This window comes from Phascolarctos cinereus, unplaced genomic scaffold (assembly GCF_003287225.1).
Source record: "Phascolarctos cinereus isolate Bilbo 61053 unplaced genomic scaffold, phaCin_HiC Scaffold_5;HRSCAF=322, whole genome shotgun sequence".
Classification (NCBI taxonomy): domain Eukaryota; kingdom Metazoa; phylum Chordata; class Mammalia; order Diprotodontia; family Phascolarctidae; genus Phascolarctos; species Phascolarctos cinereus.
In genome coordinates, this window is record NW_027555958.1 from 426,644,117 (window position 1) to 426,665,882 (window position 21,766).

Sequence of the window (21,766 nt, forward strand, 5' to 3'; positions counted from 1 at the left end):
ATGGTTACAAAATGGCAGATGTCCTGATTTAATAAAAAAGGGATAGCACAGAGTCAGTAAACTAAGGATCAGTGATCTGATTTAATTCCTGGCAAAATTCTGGGATATAATACTAAAGTGATAGTGACTATGACCAGAATAGTAACAAAGAATCCAATAACAACTTGAAAGGGATTCTTCAGTGGAGTGTTTTGGGAATCTGTCCTCGGTTCAGCGCTGTTAAAACATTTTTATTATTGACTCAGATAAAGGCAGAAATGGCATGTTAATAAATTTGCATATGAACCAAGGGTAGAAAGGCTAGTTGACACATTGAATGCAAAATTCAACATTCAAAAAGGTCAACAGGTGAGAATGATTGGCTGAATCTAATAAGATGAAATTTAGTAGAGATAAAACTAAAGTCTTAGGCCAATAATCAACTTGTACAAGTGCAGATGGGAGAAAGATGGCTAAAAATCAACTCAGCTGGAAAAAAGATCTGAGGCTTTTTTAAAGGACAGGACATTCACTGGAATGGAAAAGCATTTATAAAGTGTTTATTATATACCAAGAACTATGCTAAGCATGGGGAATACAAATAAAAAATTTATAAAGTACTGCCCTCAAGGAGCTTAACCAACAGAAGAGGACTGGTGTCCATGTTCAGTTCATGTCTGATAGAAAAGCCAGAGAATACTAACATGTAAAGCAATAGGGCAAATGGCAATGGCTCAAGAACCTTGGGGAACAATAAATAGCAAGGTAGATGATCCCTGATTATGAGGATAGTGGATCAAAAGGTCTAAGTGGAGCGCTGCTGCAGCACTTCCAGCAGAGGTGCAGATGTAGAGGTTAGCATCCCTCTGAGAGTAGGTATTCCTCACTCCATGGGAACCAGGCAATGATGATTAACCACCAGAGATTTTCGAAAGTAGAATTGGTTGAATCAGGAGGTGCACTCCCTCTCTAGAAGTTTCCAAGTAAGATCTGGATGGTCACACAACACCGTTATAAGAGAGGTTTCTTTTTCAAATATGGGTTGGAACAGATGCCTTCAAAAGTTCCAGAGGGACTCAGCTTCTGTGATTCTGTATTGCATTCGCGACGCCAGCCAAGTGAGTGTATCTGTATAACTTTGAACTACATTCTTCTCTCAAGAGACTTTCTAAGCAGACTGATAAGCATCAGTTATGGGAAATCCAATTGCTATTCTTTTCAGATGGAGAAAGTGCAGCATCACAAAACATCAAACCCTTCGCTGGGTTATAGTGGAACTCATCAAGATCTCAAACGCTCATTAGATCATAGGTTTAGAACCTCTGCTGGAAGTGCTGCAGCAGCGCTCCACTTAGACCTTTTGATCCACTATCCTCATAATCAGGGATCATCTACCTTGCTATTTATTGTTCCCCGAGGTTCTTGAGCCATTGACATTTGCCCTATTGCTTTACATGTTAGTATTCTCTGGCTTTTCTATCAGACATGATAGAAGCCATGGAGGCCAACTCTCTTATTTGACAGATGAGTAAACTGAGTCCCAGTGAGGTTCAGGGACTTGCCAAGGGCACATAGACTGTAAATGTCAGAGCTGGGATTCAAATCCAGCTCCTGTAACTCCAAGTACAATGCTTTTTCCATGGAACCAAGCCGTCTCCTGGTCTGTTGGACAAATGTGCTCAACAGTCCCCTCCCACCTCAAACCTTTCTCTCCTCCACTGTGTAATTATTACCTGCTTGTAGACAATGTTTAATTATGTGTGTGAGGTTTTCCTATTTTAACCTGATTGGATCTTCTACCATTATTAGTATTAAAGATGCTGTTTCAGGCTAGGCCCTGTGGGACCTGCAGTAGAGGCTTCAGCTTAATCAATCTGGAGGCTTTCTGTGCTTCCTGCTGTGGAGTATTCTCCACTTCCACTCCCCTCCTACTTTTCTCCTCCAAACTCAAGTTTTCCTGGTGGCTCTGCTCTGTATTATATCAATCGATTATATAGCAATTGATCAACAAGCACATATTAAATGCCTGGTGTGTACAAAGCACTGTGCTGGTGGCCAATCATCTGCAAATGAGGCTGTCTGAGCCTCACCGGGCAGGCCCTCAGATGGTGGGCACCCTGCTAGACACCACTCACCGCTGGACCTGTGCGGGACCTGGACCGGAAGCCTTTCCAGCCTCTGCTTGGCTGGCTTCAACTTAGAGACCACAGGGTCATCTCCCGGACACCATTCTTCATTAGAGTAAGACTCCGGTGTATGCCATTGTCCATATTCCAGTCTTTTCAACTGCCCTTGGCCACTTATCTTTCTATTTCATCTATGTTTAAAGAGTAATGGCTATAAGATTGTCTGAGTACAATGGGCATTATAAACTTTAGACAATAGTTGTGTTCTTAGAATGGAAGGATCCTGGATAAGGTTGGGAGGGACCTCAGAAACCATTGAATCAGGAAACTGAGGGAAACTTAATGATTCACCCAAGCTCTCACAGGTATTAAGCATCCCAGGCCTTCTAGAAGGTTGGATTTTTGTAAATTGAACAATCTTTAGCTGCACTAGGGCAGGGGGTTCTTAACTTGGAGTTTGTGAAATTTTAAAAAAATATATTGATAATTATATTTTAACATAATTGTTTTTTTCCCTATAATTCTGTATTTTATTTTATGCATTTAAGAAGATGGCTTTTGGAAGGAGTAGATGGATCTCACCAGAATTCCAAGGGACCTGCTACACAAAATAGATTAAGAACCCCTGTACTAGGGGAACCCAAATATTTGAAGAAAACCTGGAGAGAATTTTTTGTAAAGCAAATGTGCATTTGCAATGCCAATATCTGTTTAGATGACGGCATCGACAGGAGGAGTTTGCTCATTGAGGAGTGCCTCACTTTAGCTCCAGCTCTCTCTTTCGCTGCTCTACCTCCCTGTAAGCTCCTTTGTCCACCTAAGGATGCTACTGGAGCTCCCTGACTGGAAAATGCCCTGCCTGGGATTGTTGCATCTGGAGGAAGCTTGGTCATGCTGCTCAGTTCCCTTCCCGCTCATTCTCTGCCCTGGTGTACCTCCATACCAACTGCCTTCTCCTTCTGTCTAATCCCACCACTTTCCAGTTTCCTCTTTATATTATGTCTTCCTCTATGAGAATATAAGGTCACTGAGAGTAAGGATCATCTGCTTTTCTTGGTTTTGAATACATACGCGCACACACACACACACATCTATCTATCTATCTATCTATCTATCTATCTATCTATCTATCCATCCATCCATTGGTCTCTCTCCATCTATCTCTCTATATCTATTTATCGATCCATCTGTTCATCTATTGGTCTATGAGTCTCTGTCTATCCATCTACTTATCTATCTGTATCTACCTATCTAACTGCCTATCTATCTATCTATCATCTACCTACCTACCTATCCATCTATCAGTCTGGTTTATCAGTCTGTCTGCCTGTCTGTCTGTCTCTTTCTCTCCCCAGAAAACTAGGTCCATCCCCTATCCTTGTCACCAGGGCCTAACTGGCACTCAGTAGGCACATAATAAATGCTTATGCTTGATCGGAGCCTACAAGCCACAATTGAATCCTAGGTCCCCTTGGTGCGGCAAAGTGGAAAATCCCTAGATTCAGAACTGGAGGACTTGTGTTGGTGCCTCCACGCTGATGTTTACTGTGTGACTACAGGCAAGTCTCTTAGTCTATCTGAACTTCAGCTGCCCCATATGAAAAATAAGGGGAGGGGCAATCACACTGTATTATTTATAAGTTAGATGGACTCATGAGGATCAAAATTATATATGTACAATCATTTTCAAACTATAAAATGCTACACACCCTTAAGCTTTTATGACAAGATATTTGTGAAATGACTTTGGACAGGTCATTTCATGCTTCTGGCTTTTCCATCCAATGGAGGGACTGAAGCAGATAACTTCTAAGGTTTCTTCCAGTTTTGTGCACTATGTGCTTTTCCCCTTCGGGTTCTCCATCCATCAGGTGCACAGCCTAGTTGCTTTGAGTACAGATGGAAGAGAGGTAATATCAGTGCAATCTCTGAGGACTATGTGGAATAAAGGTTTCAGCACTTGTAGGGAGGTTGAAGCATTTTTCCTGGCTAAAGAGGATGGCCATTTCCTGGGAGGGAGATATCTAGAACCAGGCAGGTAGCCTCACTTGTTAATCTTCCAAGGCAGTGGAGGAAGGCATAGAACATCAACCATGGTGGTGGGGTAGGGGCAGAGAAGAACATGAGCTCAGACTGGTTTCTCTCAGTGACAGATGCTGGCCTAAGTAGAGCCATGCAGGACTTGGGGGTGGGCGGGGGCTCTCCTTCAACCTCAGCTATCATTCTGCGGTAAGGCTGACACCTGCCACTGTCAGGAGTAAGCAATGAGTTCCCATGTCCACCTCTGCTCTGCTTACACCCTGTATTGTATACTTGAGGCTCTCTCCAGAGCATGGCAACAATGCAATGTAAGAAAATCTAGGATTAGAGTCAGGGACATAGGCCTGTGGAGAGTTGGGGGGGCAGGGTCTAAGATTCCATCAGTATAAGTACCCTAGAGGAGGGGCCTCTTTTTTCCAGTGCAGGTTGGCAGCAGCTCTGCAGCTTCTAGAATCTTAAGAAAGCTGCCTAGAGCCCTGAGAGGTGGTGACTTGTCCAGGCTAACTAACATAGCTGGTTACACACCAGGGGCCAGACTGGAGCCTGGGTCTTCTGGTCTCTGCTATGCTCCACCACCTCTCTTAGATGGACAGAGTGAGAAGAGGCAGAAGCCTCACTCTCTGCCTGGGTCCTACAAAAGGCTAAGGTCTACTTTGAAATGTGTGCTCTGAGAACTCCAGGGTCAGCTCTTTAGGTTCTTACGCTATTTACCAGTGCTGAACTTTGCATCCCATCACTCACCTTCCCTTTATTATTTGGTCACCAGCTGCTTATCAGACCTGAGTCTAATCCCATTTCTCATCCTGTGTGTAGCATATTTCTTATGCTCAATAAATAATTTTTAAAAATTCAACATTTTATTCTCTCCATAGGAGCAATTCTATCTGTGTTTAAATGTGCCAGGTATTCCCTCCCTTAAAAAAACAACAAAAAACACCCCTTCAGCAGAGCTGGCTGCCCCTTCCAACTAAGTTCAGGCCTCTTTCCAAATCCATTCCAGCATAGTGATGGAATCTTATCTACTGCCCTCCAACTAAACTTACTGCTTCCCACAAACACCTACGGTCCTGTGCTTGTAGCTTGTTCAGGTGAACAGAGCTCAGGCCCGGAAGGGTCATTGTTTCCTCATTAGCACAATGATCATACTTGTCACACAGGCTCAAAGTCCTGTGCCCTTTCCAGCTCCTCTGAGCTGTATATCTGAGGCTCGGGCCACCTCATTTCCTTTGCTCTAGAAAATACTGACCCAGAGGCAAAAAGTCTCACCTTCTTAAGAGGTCCTTCTCCTCCTTAGTAGGACCCTAGGCCTCAGTTTTCTTATCTGTAAAATGAGGGGTTGATCTGGATAAGCTCTGAGGTTCTTTCCTATGAACCCCGTGTATAAAGGCAAGTGTACTGTGAGAAAAGTAGCATGGAATTTTTCAAATCCCTGTTTTGCCTAGGAAACTGAGCAAGTCCCTTCAACTCTTACATGATTCCTTGTCCCCATTTATAAGATTAGGGATTATACCAGATGATCTCTTCCTATCACAGACAAATTTCTCAGGTAAGCACTATCTATGTCTCACTGACTACATTTCCTTGCTAGTTTATTTTGTTAAATTCCTGAATTCTGTCCTCAGCTTCTGTCCTCAGTACTCTTATTATCTAGTGCTCTCCAACCAATGCTAGCAGCTAGCATTATTTAATGCTTTCAAGTTTGCACTTTAAATATATTATCTCATTTGACCCTCACAATAACCAAGTGAGGTAGGTGCTATTAGTATACATTTATTCTACATATATATATATAATATTTACGTTTGAAGAAACTGAGGCAGACAAGTTGAGTGACTTGTTCAAGGCCACATAGCTAGTGAGTATATGATGAAAGGGAAGGAAATATGCATTTATTAAGCACATATTCTGTGCCAGATCTTGTGCTAAGTTCTTTACAAATATCAACTCATTTGAACCTCTCAACAACTCTAAGAGGTAGGGCTATTATGACTCCCATTTGACAGTTGAGGAAACTGAGACAAAGGTTAGGTGACTTGCCCAGGGTCACACAGCTAGTTAGTGTCTGAGACCAGATTTGAACTCCAATCTTCCTGATTCAAGGCCCAACATTTTATCCACTGTGTCACCTGGCTGCCCCAAAGGTAAGATTCAAACTCTAGCCTTCCTAACTCTATGTCTGGCATTATCTATTATTTCACTTACATGCCTTCATATCTAATCACCAAAAATGTCCTTGTTACCAGTTATAGTGGTGTTTCTTCTGTTTTTATTCTTACCAATCTGAATTCATTTATTTAGGTAATATCGCCACTTCCCTTTCTCCATCCTAAAAAAATCCTCCTCCTTCTGAACGAGGAGTAAGGGAGGGAGGGAATCTGGAGCTCAAAAATTTTTAAAAAATGAATGTTAAAAATTGTTTTTACATGTAATTCAGGGGAAAATCAAATATTAAATTTTTTTTAAAATCCTCCCCTTTTGACTTCTATAACATCAAAGGACCCTGATTCTTCTCCTGCTTCTCTGATTTATGCTCTCCTATTATATGCTCACCATATAATAAGCTATTTAATAACAAACATATATTGCTGCTTCTGTCTCCATTCATGGTGACTCTCCATCTTTCCTTTTGCCAAATGTGACTGAATCCTAGAGATAATAATAATGGTTCACATTGACACAGTAGTTAAAGGTTTATAGTGTGCTTACAAACATTATCTCATTTGGTAAGTCTTATGAGGTAGGTGTAATAGGTATCCTTATGTTCAGTCTATATAGATAAGGAAATTGAAGTTCCACGGGGGTACAAGCTCACAAGACTAGTAAGTGTCAGAGGCTAGGATTTGAACAAAGCTGTCTCCTGACTCCAAGTTCAGTACTCTTTCCAAGACCCATCCCAACTTTGTGCTTTCTATTCAGCCTCTCACTCACTAGTCTTATGGCTTCACTCATCCCCTATTTGCTGATGATTCTGAAATTATATCTCCAAATTTAACCCCTCAGCCCTTCTCCAGTCCCAAATTTCAAGCTGCCTTCAACACATTTGAACATTCATCAAGACACATTGAATGTCTCATGATCACCTTGAGTTCAATATATTTAAAACTGAATGCCTTTCTTTTTAACCCAGGCTCTATTCCAGATTTAATTTATTTTATTTTTAATAGCACCACCACCCTTCTCCCAGGCACCTAGACTCAAAGCCTATGAACCATCTTCAACCTCTCCCTCTTTTCTAACCCCATGAATCACCAAATTCTATTAATTCTTTCTTTGAAATATCTTTTGTGTTCATTTCTTCTGCATTCTAATCTGTCCAAGCCTTCATTACATTAGCCTAGATTACTTCAATAGCCTCAAACTGGTCTTTCTACCTTTTTCTCCAAGAGTTTCTCCCATGCAATGCTATCCCATGAATACATCTAGATCACTTCCATCACCATTTCCTTGCTCAGGAGTCTATCACAGGCTCGGGGCTATTGATTAAATCTAAACTACTCCATTTGGAATTCAAGGCCCTCAAGAATTTTCTTCTACTTTATCCATCTTTAATTTCCACAACTCACTTATTCATTCAACATTTACAAAATGCATAACGCATGCCTTCTGCTATAGTACAGCTGGGCTAGTCATTATCCCCTACAAGCATCTTGCTTTTTTCTACTTTATCTCTTCCTGTAATGCCCTTTCCCTTTTCTCTAACCATCCAAAGTCCATCCATTTTCCATGCTGTATCTTCCCTGTTTTTTAAAATGTATTTTTATTATTTTTATTTATAAGTATTACATACATATTTTTATATTTTATTTTTATATATTCATATATTCATATATAACAATATATTATATAATATATTTTTATATATTTTAATTTTAATATATTAATATATTTTTATTTTTATATATTATATATTATATATTATTTATATCAACTCCATTTCCAAAAGTATCCTTCCCGTTCCCAGAGAGCCATCCCTCATAACAAAGAAGAAAAAGAAAAACAGTGCAGCAAAACCAAACCACTGAAAAAGTCTGACATTATATGTAGCATTCTACATCCATGTAAAGAAGGTGGAGGAGGGGAAACTGTCTTCTCATAACTCTTCTTTGGGGCCAAATTTGGTCATTATAATTTCTATAACATTCAGATTCAATTGTTTCATTGACATTGTAAAAACAGTTTTACTGGTTCTGCTCACTTCATTTTGCAGAAGTTTATATGTTTTCCCAGGCCTCTCTGCACCCATCACATTGATCATTTCTTACAGCACAATAATAGTCTCTTACATGTTTCTTAATTATATTCCTTTCAGTTCTTTATTGTGTGTTATCTTGGGTTATTCTCTGGTTGTTCCATGTTTAATCACTTCACGTATATCTTTCTTGTCTTCCTCATAAGAACTGCAAGCTTCTTTAGGACAGAAGGTTCCCCGCAGCCTACAAATATGTAGTGGTTACTCAATAATGACATTCAATTGAAGAATGAATGGTAAAATCTAATGTTATAGCTGCTTTCAGAGTCAACTGGCCAATATGACAACAGGAAGAATGAGTGAATTTGGTTTGTTTATCAAACTTCTGGGGTAACAGTAACTTTGAACAGGAAAAAAGTCTCCAGAAATCACCCTTTGTCTACCACCATCTGAACATAGCTGCCTCCCCTTTAGGAGAGGGCAGGGATGATGAGGAAGACGTAGCTGTAAGTCATCTAATGATCAGGGAAGTGAGGCTAGCCCTGAATGTTGTTTCTTGTTCAGTCGTTTCAGTCATGTCTGACTCTCCGTGACCCCACTTAGGGTTTTCTTGACAGAGATATGAGTGGTTTTCCATTTCCTTCTCCGGCTCATTTTACAGATGAGGAAACTGAGGCAAACAAGGTTAGGCGACTTGCCCAGGGTCATCCAGCTAGTAAGTGTCTGAGGCCAGATTTGAACTCAGAAAGATCAGTCTTCCTGACTCTAGGTATAGCACTCTATCCACTGCACCACCTACCTGTCCCTAGCCCTGCAAGTTTTGGTTTAAAAAGTGGCAGGCACACAAACTTTAATCACTGAACATGACAAATGAGAAACCCTTGGTTCATGCTTGGGAACCTTTCTCTGAACCTGTTTACTGACACTTAGATTTGTCCTTCACTAACTGATTCTGCCTACCCCCCTCAGTTCCTATTGACTCCTCATAGCCACAGTGTGCTGACTTGAGTCTTTGCTCCTAGCCCTTCCCTGATTTTGTGTTTGACAACCAGAAAAGTAATGCCCCATCACAGCACACATTGCCTTACTTTTACAACCTGCCTGTTTTCCTCTAGGACTTCTCAGACTCTGTTAAATAACTACGCCTGTTCATCCATTAAATGAATGAATATACCACCTATCTCTATGCTCCACACCCTTCAGGACGCCTTACTCATAGCTGACCCCGCAGTACCATAGTGTGTGTACACTAAGAAAATCTCCCTCTGAGCTCTAGAAACCTCCCAGCCAGCCACCCCTTCTAATACTGCCCTGGGCTCCACCCCTAGGCAGGGATAAGGGGAATAAGATTATATTTATTCCAAAAGGGAGCAAATTAGCTGGTTGCAGAAAGACTGCATGCCATAGTGAAAAAAGCCAGGGTAGCCTATTTTCCAGACTTCTTTTCTTCAAAGTAAAGATGATTTTTCCTCCCATTGGATGTGTTCAATTTCAGGACTGAACTATCAGTATGGCAGAAGGGGAATGTGGACCGTTGCGTGGGAAGACTGAATATCCCATACGGCAACTTGAAATTTGTGGCCCTGGCCTCCATACCAGTGCGTCCCTCTAGTAGGAAGTCATGAGGCTCTCTTGATCATCCTGAATCATGTGACTCAAGCAACAAAGATTCTGAGGATGAAGTTTCTTGGGGCAGCCTAACATCTGGAGACAAAAATCTCCTAATACCACCTGAATGGGAATGAATCCATCGATCTCTAGGTAATTCACAGAAAGGTGGACTTTGCCCATTTGCATGCTTGCTTTAAAACTCAGTTGCTTGATTTTGACATTTGACTTGAAATTTTCCCATAGCCAAAGTCAAATGTTAAATAAAAGGATGGATGAATAAGAATATTTGCTTTAAAAACTGGACAGCACTTGAGGTCTAGACAGTATGTCTCCGACTTACCCAAAACTAAACTAGGGGTCAGCTGGGCAGACAGCAAAAGCAAATAGCTGCTGACTCCTAGGCAATAATAATTAAAAACAACAGTTTCTTGGACATTCATTTATGCAGCAAATGTTTGCTGAACACCTACTATGTGCTATTAATCAGGCCTATTCTAAAGACTTCCTGGATATCTGTTGGGAATATTGCCTTCCAAACTAGACATAACTAACCCACCGCTAGCCCTGAATCGGCTATGTGGATGACCTTCCCCAAATAAGTGATGGGTGCCACTGGGAACTTCAGATCAGATTCTTTTTGTTTCTTTGGTCAAAAATGTTCTTTGCGTCTCTGTCACTGTAATCTCTGGCATGATGGATCATAAGATTCCTAGAAATTGTCTAAACAGAATTCCTCACTCTCCCAGTGATTTGATAGGGACAGGACAACAGTCTCTCAAGAAGCAAAACCAGAAAAAAAAAAAAAAAGGGGCAGCATGGCAACACCATTTGATGTCAGAATGACTTGATTTACATTTTATTCTCTACTTTCTTCCTACCAGAGGGTAATTTTCAAAGTGGAAAGGATAGAATAAACACCAAAAGGAAGAAACTGAAACTCACCAAAATAAAAACTCACACATAGATAGTCCTTAAAATTCACACAGTATTCTCTTTATCACAGTCCTGGGGTGAAAGTCATACATGATATTAGCATCCCTCTTTTTTTTTTTTTGGCTAGGCAATGGGGTTAAGTGACTTGCCCAGGGTCACACAGCTAGCAAGTGTCAAGTGTCTGAGGCCAGATTTGAACTCAGGTCCTCCTGACTCCAGGGCCAATGCTCTATTCATTGTACCACCTAGCTGCCCTTAGCATCCCTCTCTTTGAAGACAAAGAAAATGAGATCCAGAGAGGTTAAATTATTTATTTGCCTATGGTTACCCAGCTAGTTTCAAGGGGCAGATATGAACCTAGATCTCCTCACTCTTTCTATTATACTAGGATATTCACTCCCAAGGCTTCCATCATCATCTCTGTATGAATGACTCTCAGATCTATCATACCCATGTTGACTTCTCCAACAAGCTCCATTCCTAGTCTATGAACATTGTGGTCACTTTCTTACATAATTTCAAATTGCTTTCTAGAATGGTTAGATCCATCTAGCGCTCTAACAATATATTAGTGTGCCTGTTTTTCCTCAAGCCCTCCAATGTCAGCTGTTTCCATTTTTGCCATCTTTGCCAATTTTCTGAGTGCAAAAGTGAGGCAAAACATCAGAATTGTTTAGATATGCATTGCGCTTACTATTTGTGATTTGGCACATCCTTCCATACGGTTATTAATAGTGTGCAATCCCTTCTTTTAAGCATTGCTTGTTTATATGCTTTGACCATATATCTACTGGGGAATGTTCTCTATTTTTATATATTTATTAGTTGACTGTATATATTGGAAATCATATCTTTACTGGAAACATGTGATAAGAATATTTTTCTCACATGGACATTTTAAAATTTTGTTAGTCTTTTCAAAGAAACACCTCCCTAGTCTGCTTTTCCAATTTATCTATTTTTCCTCTAATTTTAGCATTTTATCTTTTGTGCTTATTTTTTGGACTATCTAATCCATTAAAAAAATGTTTGTGTGCATTTTTAGATCACCTACATTTCCTAGTACATCCTCCCCTCTTCCCTTGTCAGTGTCATACCTTATAATAAAGAATAAAAAAAGGAGGAAAAATTTTAGCAAAAAAAGCCAACATATCAACCAAGTCCAACATTATATACAATATGGTCCATATCTCTGCAAAGAAGTCTCCACTCCATCCCACCACTTTTGCCAGAGTAATCTTCCTGATACACAGATCTGACAACATCATTCCTGTTTTTTTTTTTAATTTCTCAAAATTTAGTTCAGTGGTCCCCCATTACCTACCAAAAACAATACCAATTCCTTAGCCAATCATTTGAGGTCCTCCACGATTGGCTTCCATTTGCCTTTCCAGTACACTCATGCACCATTTCCCTCCTTATAGATTATGTTCCAGCCACAGCAGACAACTTACCATATCCCAATGGTTAGCGCTTTCCTGCCTTTAAGTAATTTACATGTGCTAGCCATTCTTTCTATCCCCACCACCCCCATGCTGGGATGCTTTCTGACTATATTCCCATCAGTTGACCTCTCCTCCAAAGTTCAGAGCAGATGTCTGCCTGTCATGAATCACCCAAATAGGTGATCTTTTCCTTCTCATACATTTCATACCATGTCATACCACTCATTCTGGACCTTTCCTACACATTTTAAACTTATGTTTTAGTTATCTTACCTCCAAGATTGTAAACTTTGGGGGGGAAGGAATTTATCCCTAACATACTCCATGACATGTAGTGGACATATATTAATCAATTAAAAAAAATAATATGAATTTGAGTTAGGGGCAAGGACTGGAAGATTGTAAACTTTGGGGGCAGGAATTTATTCCTAGTACCTAGCATACTCCATGACATGTAGTGGACATATATTAATCAATAAAAAAAATTAATGTGAATTTGAGATAAGGGCATGGGCTGGATGGTCCCTCAATCCTCTTTCTATTTACGGAATGCAGAGTATGTAGTAACGTTTAGATGGATCACTTCACCTAGTGACAAGAATGGCCTTCCTCCCTTGTCCATATGATAAAGTGGAGTCTCCTCTTTCTACTTTCAGGACAGATCCAGAAGAAAGAATAGAGCTCAAGAAGGAAAAACAGCGGAAGCAATGTAAAGTAACTGAATAAGCTACTCTGGAAACCTCCTATTTCTCCCATGCCAAAGGATCTGGGTTCCATTGGCACACAGAGAGTTCTTACCGGTAAATAGGGTCTTGCATCACCAGCATCTTGCTCTCATCCCAGGTCCACTCCTTTTTCTGCAATAAAAGAAGCTGTAAATGAATAAATTAAGTCGTTATCCTCAGCTACAGAACCAGAGGGCAGGTTAAGACAGAAATGCTTACATCAATATCAGTTTTGCTCTTAGCCCCGATTTCCCTCTGAGGCTTCTTGAGTTAATTGCCCAGGAAGGGAAAGTGTCAAGTGTTAAGTACCTGGCCTAATCACTTTCCTTCTAGCACATCTGGAGATAGACTCTCCAGGATGCTGTGGGCAGGTATGGATGGGGATGCCTCCAGGGACTGCAGGCAGTCTTCAAATCTGGATTAAAGTGGGCTAATCTAAACTATGCACACATGCACGCACATATTCATACATACCTTCACATATATGCATAAATATATATGTGTGCACATATATTGGACTCTGAACAGTGAAGGGTAAGAAATAAATATGGAATGAGAAGGGGAAAAGTGAGAATAGCTTCTGGGGGGCAATGAATAAGGTTCCAGGGAACTTGACGAAGGCCAGTAGTGACTTCCCATTATGAAACAACAACACAAAAAAGCCTGAACTTATGCCATAGTTGAGATAAAAGAACATTGCACGAGTTATATTGTCACATTAACATGCAAACAAATGAAGGTCCTCAGCAAATGAAGGGGGAAAAGGAAAAACAAAAACTCAGGCACATGATCAGAAGAGCTACATAGAGAAGGAACATGAGAAAGTATCATTGCATATGATCATGGTTAAGGACTTTGGAAATCAACCAGTCCAACATATAGCTGAATACGAATACCCCTTAGAACAAATTTAACAAGTAGTCATTCTTCTTTTGGGGGGGGGAGACAATCAGGATTAAGTGACTTGCCCAGGGTCACACAACTACTAAGTCTGAGTCCAGATTTGAACTCAGGTCCTCCTGACTCCAGGGCTAATACTGTATCCGCTGTGCCACCTCCCTGCTACATCATTTTGTTTTGAAAAATTCCACAGAGGGGGAACCCACTGCCTCCCAGAACGACCCATTTTGCTCCTGGAAAACTTTTAACTTTTAGGGATAGTTTCTTACATTCCCCTGAAATGTTATTCTTGGCATCTCTCATGAATTTTTCCTACTTTTGCCTCTGGGGCTAAGCAAAACAACTTTTATCTCTCTTCTGTATGATGGCCCTTTATTTGCTATTTTTTTTTAAAATCACCAGCTGTGTACCACCACCCCTGCACATAGTAGGTGCTTGTTAAATTGCATTGAACATCCCTGCAGGACCTTCCGTCATTACATGGTGCTTATTTCCTTTTATTCTCAGGGCATCCCAAGAAGACCTGTTCTCTTTCCCATCATAAAACCACATTGAACCCTAGGAGTTGTGCCTACTCTATACACAAACTGACCAAGAAATTTGCCTGATCATTCACAGTGGATACAAAGCACTCTTGCCTCAATTATCTGAAAGTAGGTAGGTTTTTTTTTAAGTCTTGGCTTTACAGGGCTATAAACAGAAAAAGTTCAAAAGTCTCCTACTTTGTAACTTGTTTTAAAACCACTTCTCTCTTCCTCCTCCATTTTTTATCTGCTCTTCCCTCCCCCACCCCTTTTTATGGCAAGGACAAAACAAATTCATTTCCATTTTATCTTCTCTGTCTAGTTCTTCTAAGGAAAAAACAAGAAAAATTTCCAGAAGTAAACTCCCCCCCCTCAAAATGGGTTTTCTTGGAATTGCACCCCCTTCTTGTAGAAGGGGGTTCTAGGGACCATAGGCTTTCGTGATGGGTCTTTAGTTTCCACATAAGACCGAAGGACTCCTAGACATTCAGCTCTATCAAACATTCAGACTGATATCCTTCCAGAAAGGTTGTCTTAGTTCATTTTCTCATAAAAACTTTACCCCCTACAGAGGAATAAAGGGGGATAAATAATTTGAAGCTAGAAAGACCTTAAAGATTCTACATTCCAATCCTCTCATTTCATGGGTAAGGCAAACTGATTTGGGGGCAGGGGAGTGGAGGTGGAGAGAAGAGGAAAGTGACTTACCTAAGGTCACACACATATAAATAGCAGAGTTATCATTTGAACTCTTGTCTTCTGATTCCAAATCAAATATTCCTTCCACTGCACCATGCTACATCTGGTGTCAAATATTTGGAAGGCCACTGAACAGGGAGGCAGCATGATACAGTGATAAGAGGCCTGGCTCTGGAACCAGAGGACTTGAGTTCAAATGCCACGTTCAACACCTACTATCTTTGAAACACACTGACTATAATAGGAGACCACAGCAGTTTTGAAGGATAGATCAGAAACTTAAAATTGTCATTTAGTTCATCTTTCTCATCTTATACATGAGAAAATCAGGGCCCGGAGAGATTAAGGATTGAAGGTCATATAGACAGGAAGTAGGAAAGCTAGGAGTTTCTTGTACAAAGGTCACATCCTTGACTCTCTCTTAACAGTTTGGCCACAACTGGGCCAAGGAATAGTTGTTAGAATCTAATGGGCAAAGGAGAGCTCGGAAATTGGGGAAGTGATGCTATAATCGGTTTTCTTATTTTTTTTCTAGGAGATCATAGAGTCTTCAAGCTAGACAGGACCTGAGAGGTCTTTTATTCTAACCTTCTGCCTGATAAGAGGAATCCTTGTTACATTACAATAACCCTGGACAGATAATTATTTAGCTGCTGCTAGATGGTTCTGTTGGGAAACTCAGGACCTCCTCAGGTTCCATGTCCTGAAAGCTCTCATCATTAGAAAATTCTTCTCTATACTCTGCCAAAATCTGACTCTCCATAACTTAGCACCAGATGGAAATGCTAGTAGAATCGCTGAAATCTCTATGGCATTTTTATTTTTTACAGCACCCTAAATATAAAGGAAAATCCTATGCAGGCACACTTCCCTCTCCCTCTTGGAAAATGTCAGCAATTCTGCCATCAAGTACGGGTGCTTTATCATTCAGTATGCCTGACAGCAGTGGGGACTTCTGAAAAAATCAGAGTGAGGCCATATTAATATAGCTTGACAAGATCTCCATGCTTCATGGCAGATGAGGATTAAGTAAAGTACATCAGAACTAGACTAAAAGTGATGGCAATACAAGACAAAGCTATCTCCTTCCCTCAGGCAACAGACAAGGGGATGCAAAATATCTTTCAAGACAGAACAGCTGAGACTCCCGGCATGGCCCACCTCAATACAAATGAGTGTGGTTTAAAACTAACTAGCTTGTAGGGAAAAGAAGAAGAAGAAGAAGAAGAAGAAGAAGAAGAAGAAGAAGAAGAAGAAGAAGAAGAAGAAGAAGAAGAAGAAGAAGAAGAAGAAGAAGAAGAAGAAGAAGGCGGCAAGTAGGCACCCTTCCCCTGGGAAATGGAGGAACAAATTTTGGTATATGGGTGTAAGGGAATCCTATTGCGCTATGAAAAATGGCAAGTGCGAGGAATTCAGAGAAACATGGTTATACAAAATGGTGTGAGCAAAGGGAAGAGAATGAAAACAATAAGAATATCAAATGAGAAGGTGTAGGTAAAGCGCTTTGTAAACCTTAATGCACTATGTAAATGGCAGCAATCATTATTACTAACATAAATAGTCATGGAAATAACACTATGAAATCACTGAACTCAGATCAGTATTGGTCCTAGAGAAGAGATGTGGAGACACATCCCTCCTCTTGGGAGAGAGCTGGGTTGTTATGGGAGCCCAGTGCTACATGTGCTGTCAAATGGGGTCATTTTGTTGCATGGTTTGGTTTAGCTGCTTTTCTTTGTTACGTGAACAGGCACATGAGGAAACATCTCAGGTACAGAAAATAAAAAGCCTCAATAAAACTTTATAAAAAAATTTGAAAACCACCCAAACTAAAAATAAGCCCAGTAGATGGTATAGCTTACCATTGGTAACTAATCTCTTTGACCTTTAACTCTCATCTGTAAAATCAGAGGAATGAGGTGTTGTCAAAAATAATTTTCAACTCTACAATTTGAGGTCCCAGTTCCATCATTTTTAGGTCCCTCTGTCCTTCCTTAATCTGACCCATGTCTGTGCTGTGCAGGAGGCACACTAGACAGAGTGTGGGAGATAGAGTCAGGAAGGCCTGAGCTCAAATCTGGCTTCAGATACTGCCTACTTGTGTGACAGTGGTCATTTAACATCTGCCTGATTTCCTCATCTGTAAAATGGGGATAATAACAGCACCTATCTCCCATGGTGTTTAGAAGGATAAAATGAGATAATATTTGTAAAGCACTTTGCAAACCTCTAAGCACTATATAAATGCTAGCTATAATTATTATTATTATTATTGACACTGGAATCTCCATGGATTTGTCCTCTCATCTCTGTAATATCTCCAGACACACAGAGTGCCACCCATCCCTGCCTGCCCATACTGTGCATATGCCATCCGTATTCTGTCATCAAACCTCCCCAAGGTCTGATCCAGGGTTCAGCACAGCACCTGGCACATACTAAGTGCTTCATAAATGTTTATTGATTGACGGACTGATTGACCCAACACGCCGAGGCACTTTCTTCAGCTCTCTTGACATTATATCAATACCAATAGAGCAGTCAGGCTGTTCATAGGTTATCCCTCAATCTCCCTAAATGATGGGACCATCTTTTATTTCCCGGTCACACATCTCTCTCATGACCATGTTCTTCTCCATGATATTTTTTTGGTTGGAAATATGTTACAGTTTGCTCCTGCTCACCATGTCCTTTTCCATTTGTCCTCTGGAGACAGTGGTAATTCCATTAATCACAGGCATATGACACATTGAAAGAACATGGCTTAAAAGATGGAACTCTGTTATAACAAAATGGTTGTGGCCATTAGAAGTATTGCTTCCCAGGATCACATGCAACACTTTATTCTTCTCTTAAGTTCTTGTCATATTCAATAAGCATTTCAGATGCTGTGCTTGGCCCTGAGATATGGAGGTAGGGAGAGCTGGGAACTCCAAAAGGTGGAGGTGACAAGGGAGGGCTTGTTTAACGTGGTACATTGACCAGATCAGAGTGGCTGAAACAGAGAGCATGAGGAAGTAACATGAGAACAATCTGGATAAATAATTTGGGGCCAGATTTTTGGGGTGTTGTTACTTTAGTTGTATTCATTCATGTCCAACTCTTCATGACCCCATTTGGGGTTTTCTTGGCAGAGATACTGCAGTGGTTTGCCTTCCTTCTCCAGCTCATTTTATAGATGGGGATACTGAGGCAACCAGGGTTAAGTGACATGCCCAGGGTCATGCAGCTAGTAAGTGTCTGAGGCTTTTAATTAATGTCCCCAAAGGGGTATTTTATCCTAGAGTCAATGGGAAGCCATTGATACTTCTTGAGAATAGTCTGACCTGTGTCATAATTGTTTTATAACTTGCTGCACACTTTTTTTTACATTCCACATTCTTATTAGGTAATGAGTTCCATGAATGCAGGAATCGTGTTTTACTTGTTTTTGTGTTGATATTTCTAGCATTTCTATGGCATTTTAAGGTCTTTGAAGCACTTCATAAATATTATTGCATTTCATACTCACAATCACCCTGAAAGGTAGATGCTGTTACATTTTACAGATGAGGAAACTGAGGCAGAAGAAGGGTAAGTGACTTGCTCAGAGTCATATAGCAGGATTTGAACTCCATTCTTCCTGGCTTCAGGTCCAGCACTCTATCCATGGTGCCACCATGAATACATGACAGACTGACTGAATGAACAAATCCCCTCCTCTTGAGATGTGTGTGTGTGTGGGGGAGGGTTCAACGACTTGGTCTAAGTTAGAAGCCAGACTAGACATCTTTAGTTGATGTTACAAATGACTCTCAATAAAGACAATTACAGAACCTGGTTTCTTTTTGAACATTTTTTTGGAATATTCTTGTGATCTCTGCAGTTCCTGGTGAGGAACCTTCTTTCCCCCATGTAGATCAGCATCTGTTCTATATTTTATAATCTTAGACATTACACAACTTGCTGACAGTCACCCAGTCAGTGTGTGTCAAAAGGAGGATGGAGGAATAATAATACTAAATGACATTTAGGTTGTACTTGTAAAATTTACAAAATGCTTAGCTTACATGAGCTCACTTGATCCTCACAAAAACCCTGTGGATGAAGAAACTGAAATTCAGAGAGATTTAAGTGCCTTGCTGATGGCCATTCAAGTATTAAGGGTCAGAGACAAGGCTTGAAACCAGATCTTCCCATCTCTAACTAATCCTGAAGCTCTATTCATTCCACCACAAGGCCCACCAATTCTAAGGAACAGACTATAGGAAACACTTCAGATGTCAAAGTAGCTGGATTCCTCTATTCCAAGAGCAACACCCTGTGTACTGCACAAGATTACATACAGAAACATTATGGGCCAGAATGAGCACCTAGGTGGTTCAGTAGGTAGAGAGTCAGGCCTGGCATCAGGAAGATTCATCTTCCTTAAGTTCAAATCCAGCCTCAGACAATTACTAGCTGCATGACTTTGAGCAAGTCACTTAACTCTGGAAACCCTGAGTTTCCTTATTTGTAGAATGAGCTGGAGAAGGAAATGGCAAACCACTCCAGTATCTCTGCCAAGAAAACCCCAAAATGGGGTCACAAAGATATGGACACAAATGATAAATGACTGAACAACAACAGAGTCAGAAGCAGGCTGCCCAATAGTGCTCAGCATGGAGACAGATTCTGGTAATTACCAATTTAGTATCTCAGTGCCGCTGAGACAGATCTGTCGTAAGTAATGTCCATTCTGTCATAAATTCAATTTCCTTTCCCTTCCCAATTTCTCAGGGAAATTTTTCAGGACTATACCATATAATTTTATTATCATGATTAATTAGGTATGAAAAAAACCATGGGAGGTAATCTCCTCTTTTGACTTCAGTTGGGTCTCTTCAATCATTTAATCTACAATATTTGAAGACTTAGGAGATAATCTTGTAAGAGTTAATTAGGAAAATTGCTTAGGCCTGAGCAAATATATATACAGAAGAAGGCCATGCTGGAGGCAGGGTGGTTTTAAGTCCCCCAGAGACTGATTTTTAAGCCATCTGAAAGAGAAGATCTGTAAAGAACAGTAAAGACCAGGGCCAGTATTTTTCCCCAAAAAAGGTGGCTGAAAAGATAAAGCACCTGCAGATTTGCATGCTTACCTTTTGATTTCTCTAAAGTATTTATGAGAATGGTACACAGGTAGAAAGCCCTCCAGAGCCTGGCCTCAGCCTGCCTCCCCAGTTGTATAACATATTACTTCCCTTCATACACATTATAGTCTAGGGCCAAACTGGCTTATTGTTCCTTCACATAATTGTCCATCTCCCACCTCCAGTCCTTTGCCCTGGCAATCCCCTACACCTAGAATGCCATCTCTCCTCACTTTCACCCCTTAGAATTTCTTGTTTCTTTCCAAACTCAGTCCGGGCACCACCCTCTACCTGAAATCTAACAATTGCTAACTGCCCTCCTCCCCAGTTACCTTGTATTAATTTTGTTTATTTGTATACATGCATATGCTGACTCCTAGTAGAATGTAAACCTCCCGAGGGCAAGGTCTGTTTCATTTTTATCTTCATTTCCCCAGTACCTCGTATGGTGCCTGTTTAACAAATAATAGTTATTTCATAAATGGTTGATTAACAGATTTTAGACATGCATGGACTGGGTATTCTGAGTCACTCTTTGGTTGGGGTTTGTGGTATTCTAGGACCCACACATAGTATTGGGGAAAGGAAGCAATAATGACTCTCCAGATGTAGCCTGCATTTAATTAATTTATTATAACCTTAATTTTATCAGCTGGAGTTAGTCCATAGAGAAGGATGATTGGTGGATTGCAGGAACAGGTGATGCGAGACAAGTTATATTTTTGGGTGAGACCATACTAGCCTAGTTTGAGTGGAAGATCTATGCTGAGGAATAGTGGGAGATAAAATTGGAAAAAAAGCAGAATGAGGCAAGATTGTGGAGAGCCTTGAATGTCAAGATAAGGAGTATGGCAGGCAACAAGGAGCCACTGAAACAGGGGCAAAGTATGACAAAAATGGTGCTTTAAGAAGACTTTTCTCTGCAGATATTTGTTTGTCATTTTTATGTTCTTCATTCATAGGAGACTGTCCTTCTAGGATTTAAACTTTGGTAAATTCCATTTCCATGATCATTAATAAACTTTGCTCCATTGGATTTTATTATACCTGAAAACAAAGCTGAAAATAGCATTGTGACCATGAAGCTTCAAGATTTATTATGAAAGCTCAGGAAGCAATCTGATTGGATAAAATGTGATGGGTCTGTGGAGAGTGCCTGACCAGGCTCAGGAAGACCTGAATTCAAAATACAGCCTCAGACATGTATGAGCTGTGTGACCCTGGGTTAAGCACTTCACCTCTCTTAGTTTCAGTTTCCTCATCTGTAAAATGTAAAAATAGCATCTAGGTTTATCATTAAAATCAAATGAGAAAATACGTATAAAGCACTCTGCAAACATCAAAACTCTAAATGCTAGTCATACTTAATAATGTTACTTTGGGTGGGGCCTCACTATTACAACAGTGAATATTCAAATCTACTTGTGACACCACCATGTTTTTAGGGGAAAAAAAATGTCCAGGTCAAAAATCTGTTCCCATGA

At 40.4% G+C, this 21,766-nt stretch overlaps 1 protein-coding gene across 2 annotated transcripts in view; it reads right to left on the minus strand.

Annotated features, from left to right (window-relative positions):
• The window catches only part of NOS1AP (nitric oxide synthase 1 adaptor protein), a 364,850-nt gene that overhangs the window by 69,302 nt on the left and 273,782 nt on the right, over window positions 1-21,766 (minus strand). The window contains exon 4 of one of the 2 annotated variants that reach the window (XM_020988623.2): window positions 13,122-13,180. In XM_020988623.2, coding sequence (XP_020844282.2) covers window positions 13,122-13,180 — 59 coding nt within the window. Of the gene's footprint in view, window positions 1-13,121; window positions 13,196-21,766 lie in introns of both variants that reach the window. The other variant, XM_020988624.2, reaches the window with a different exon arrangement.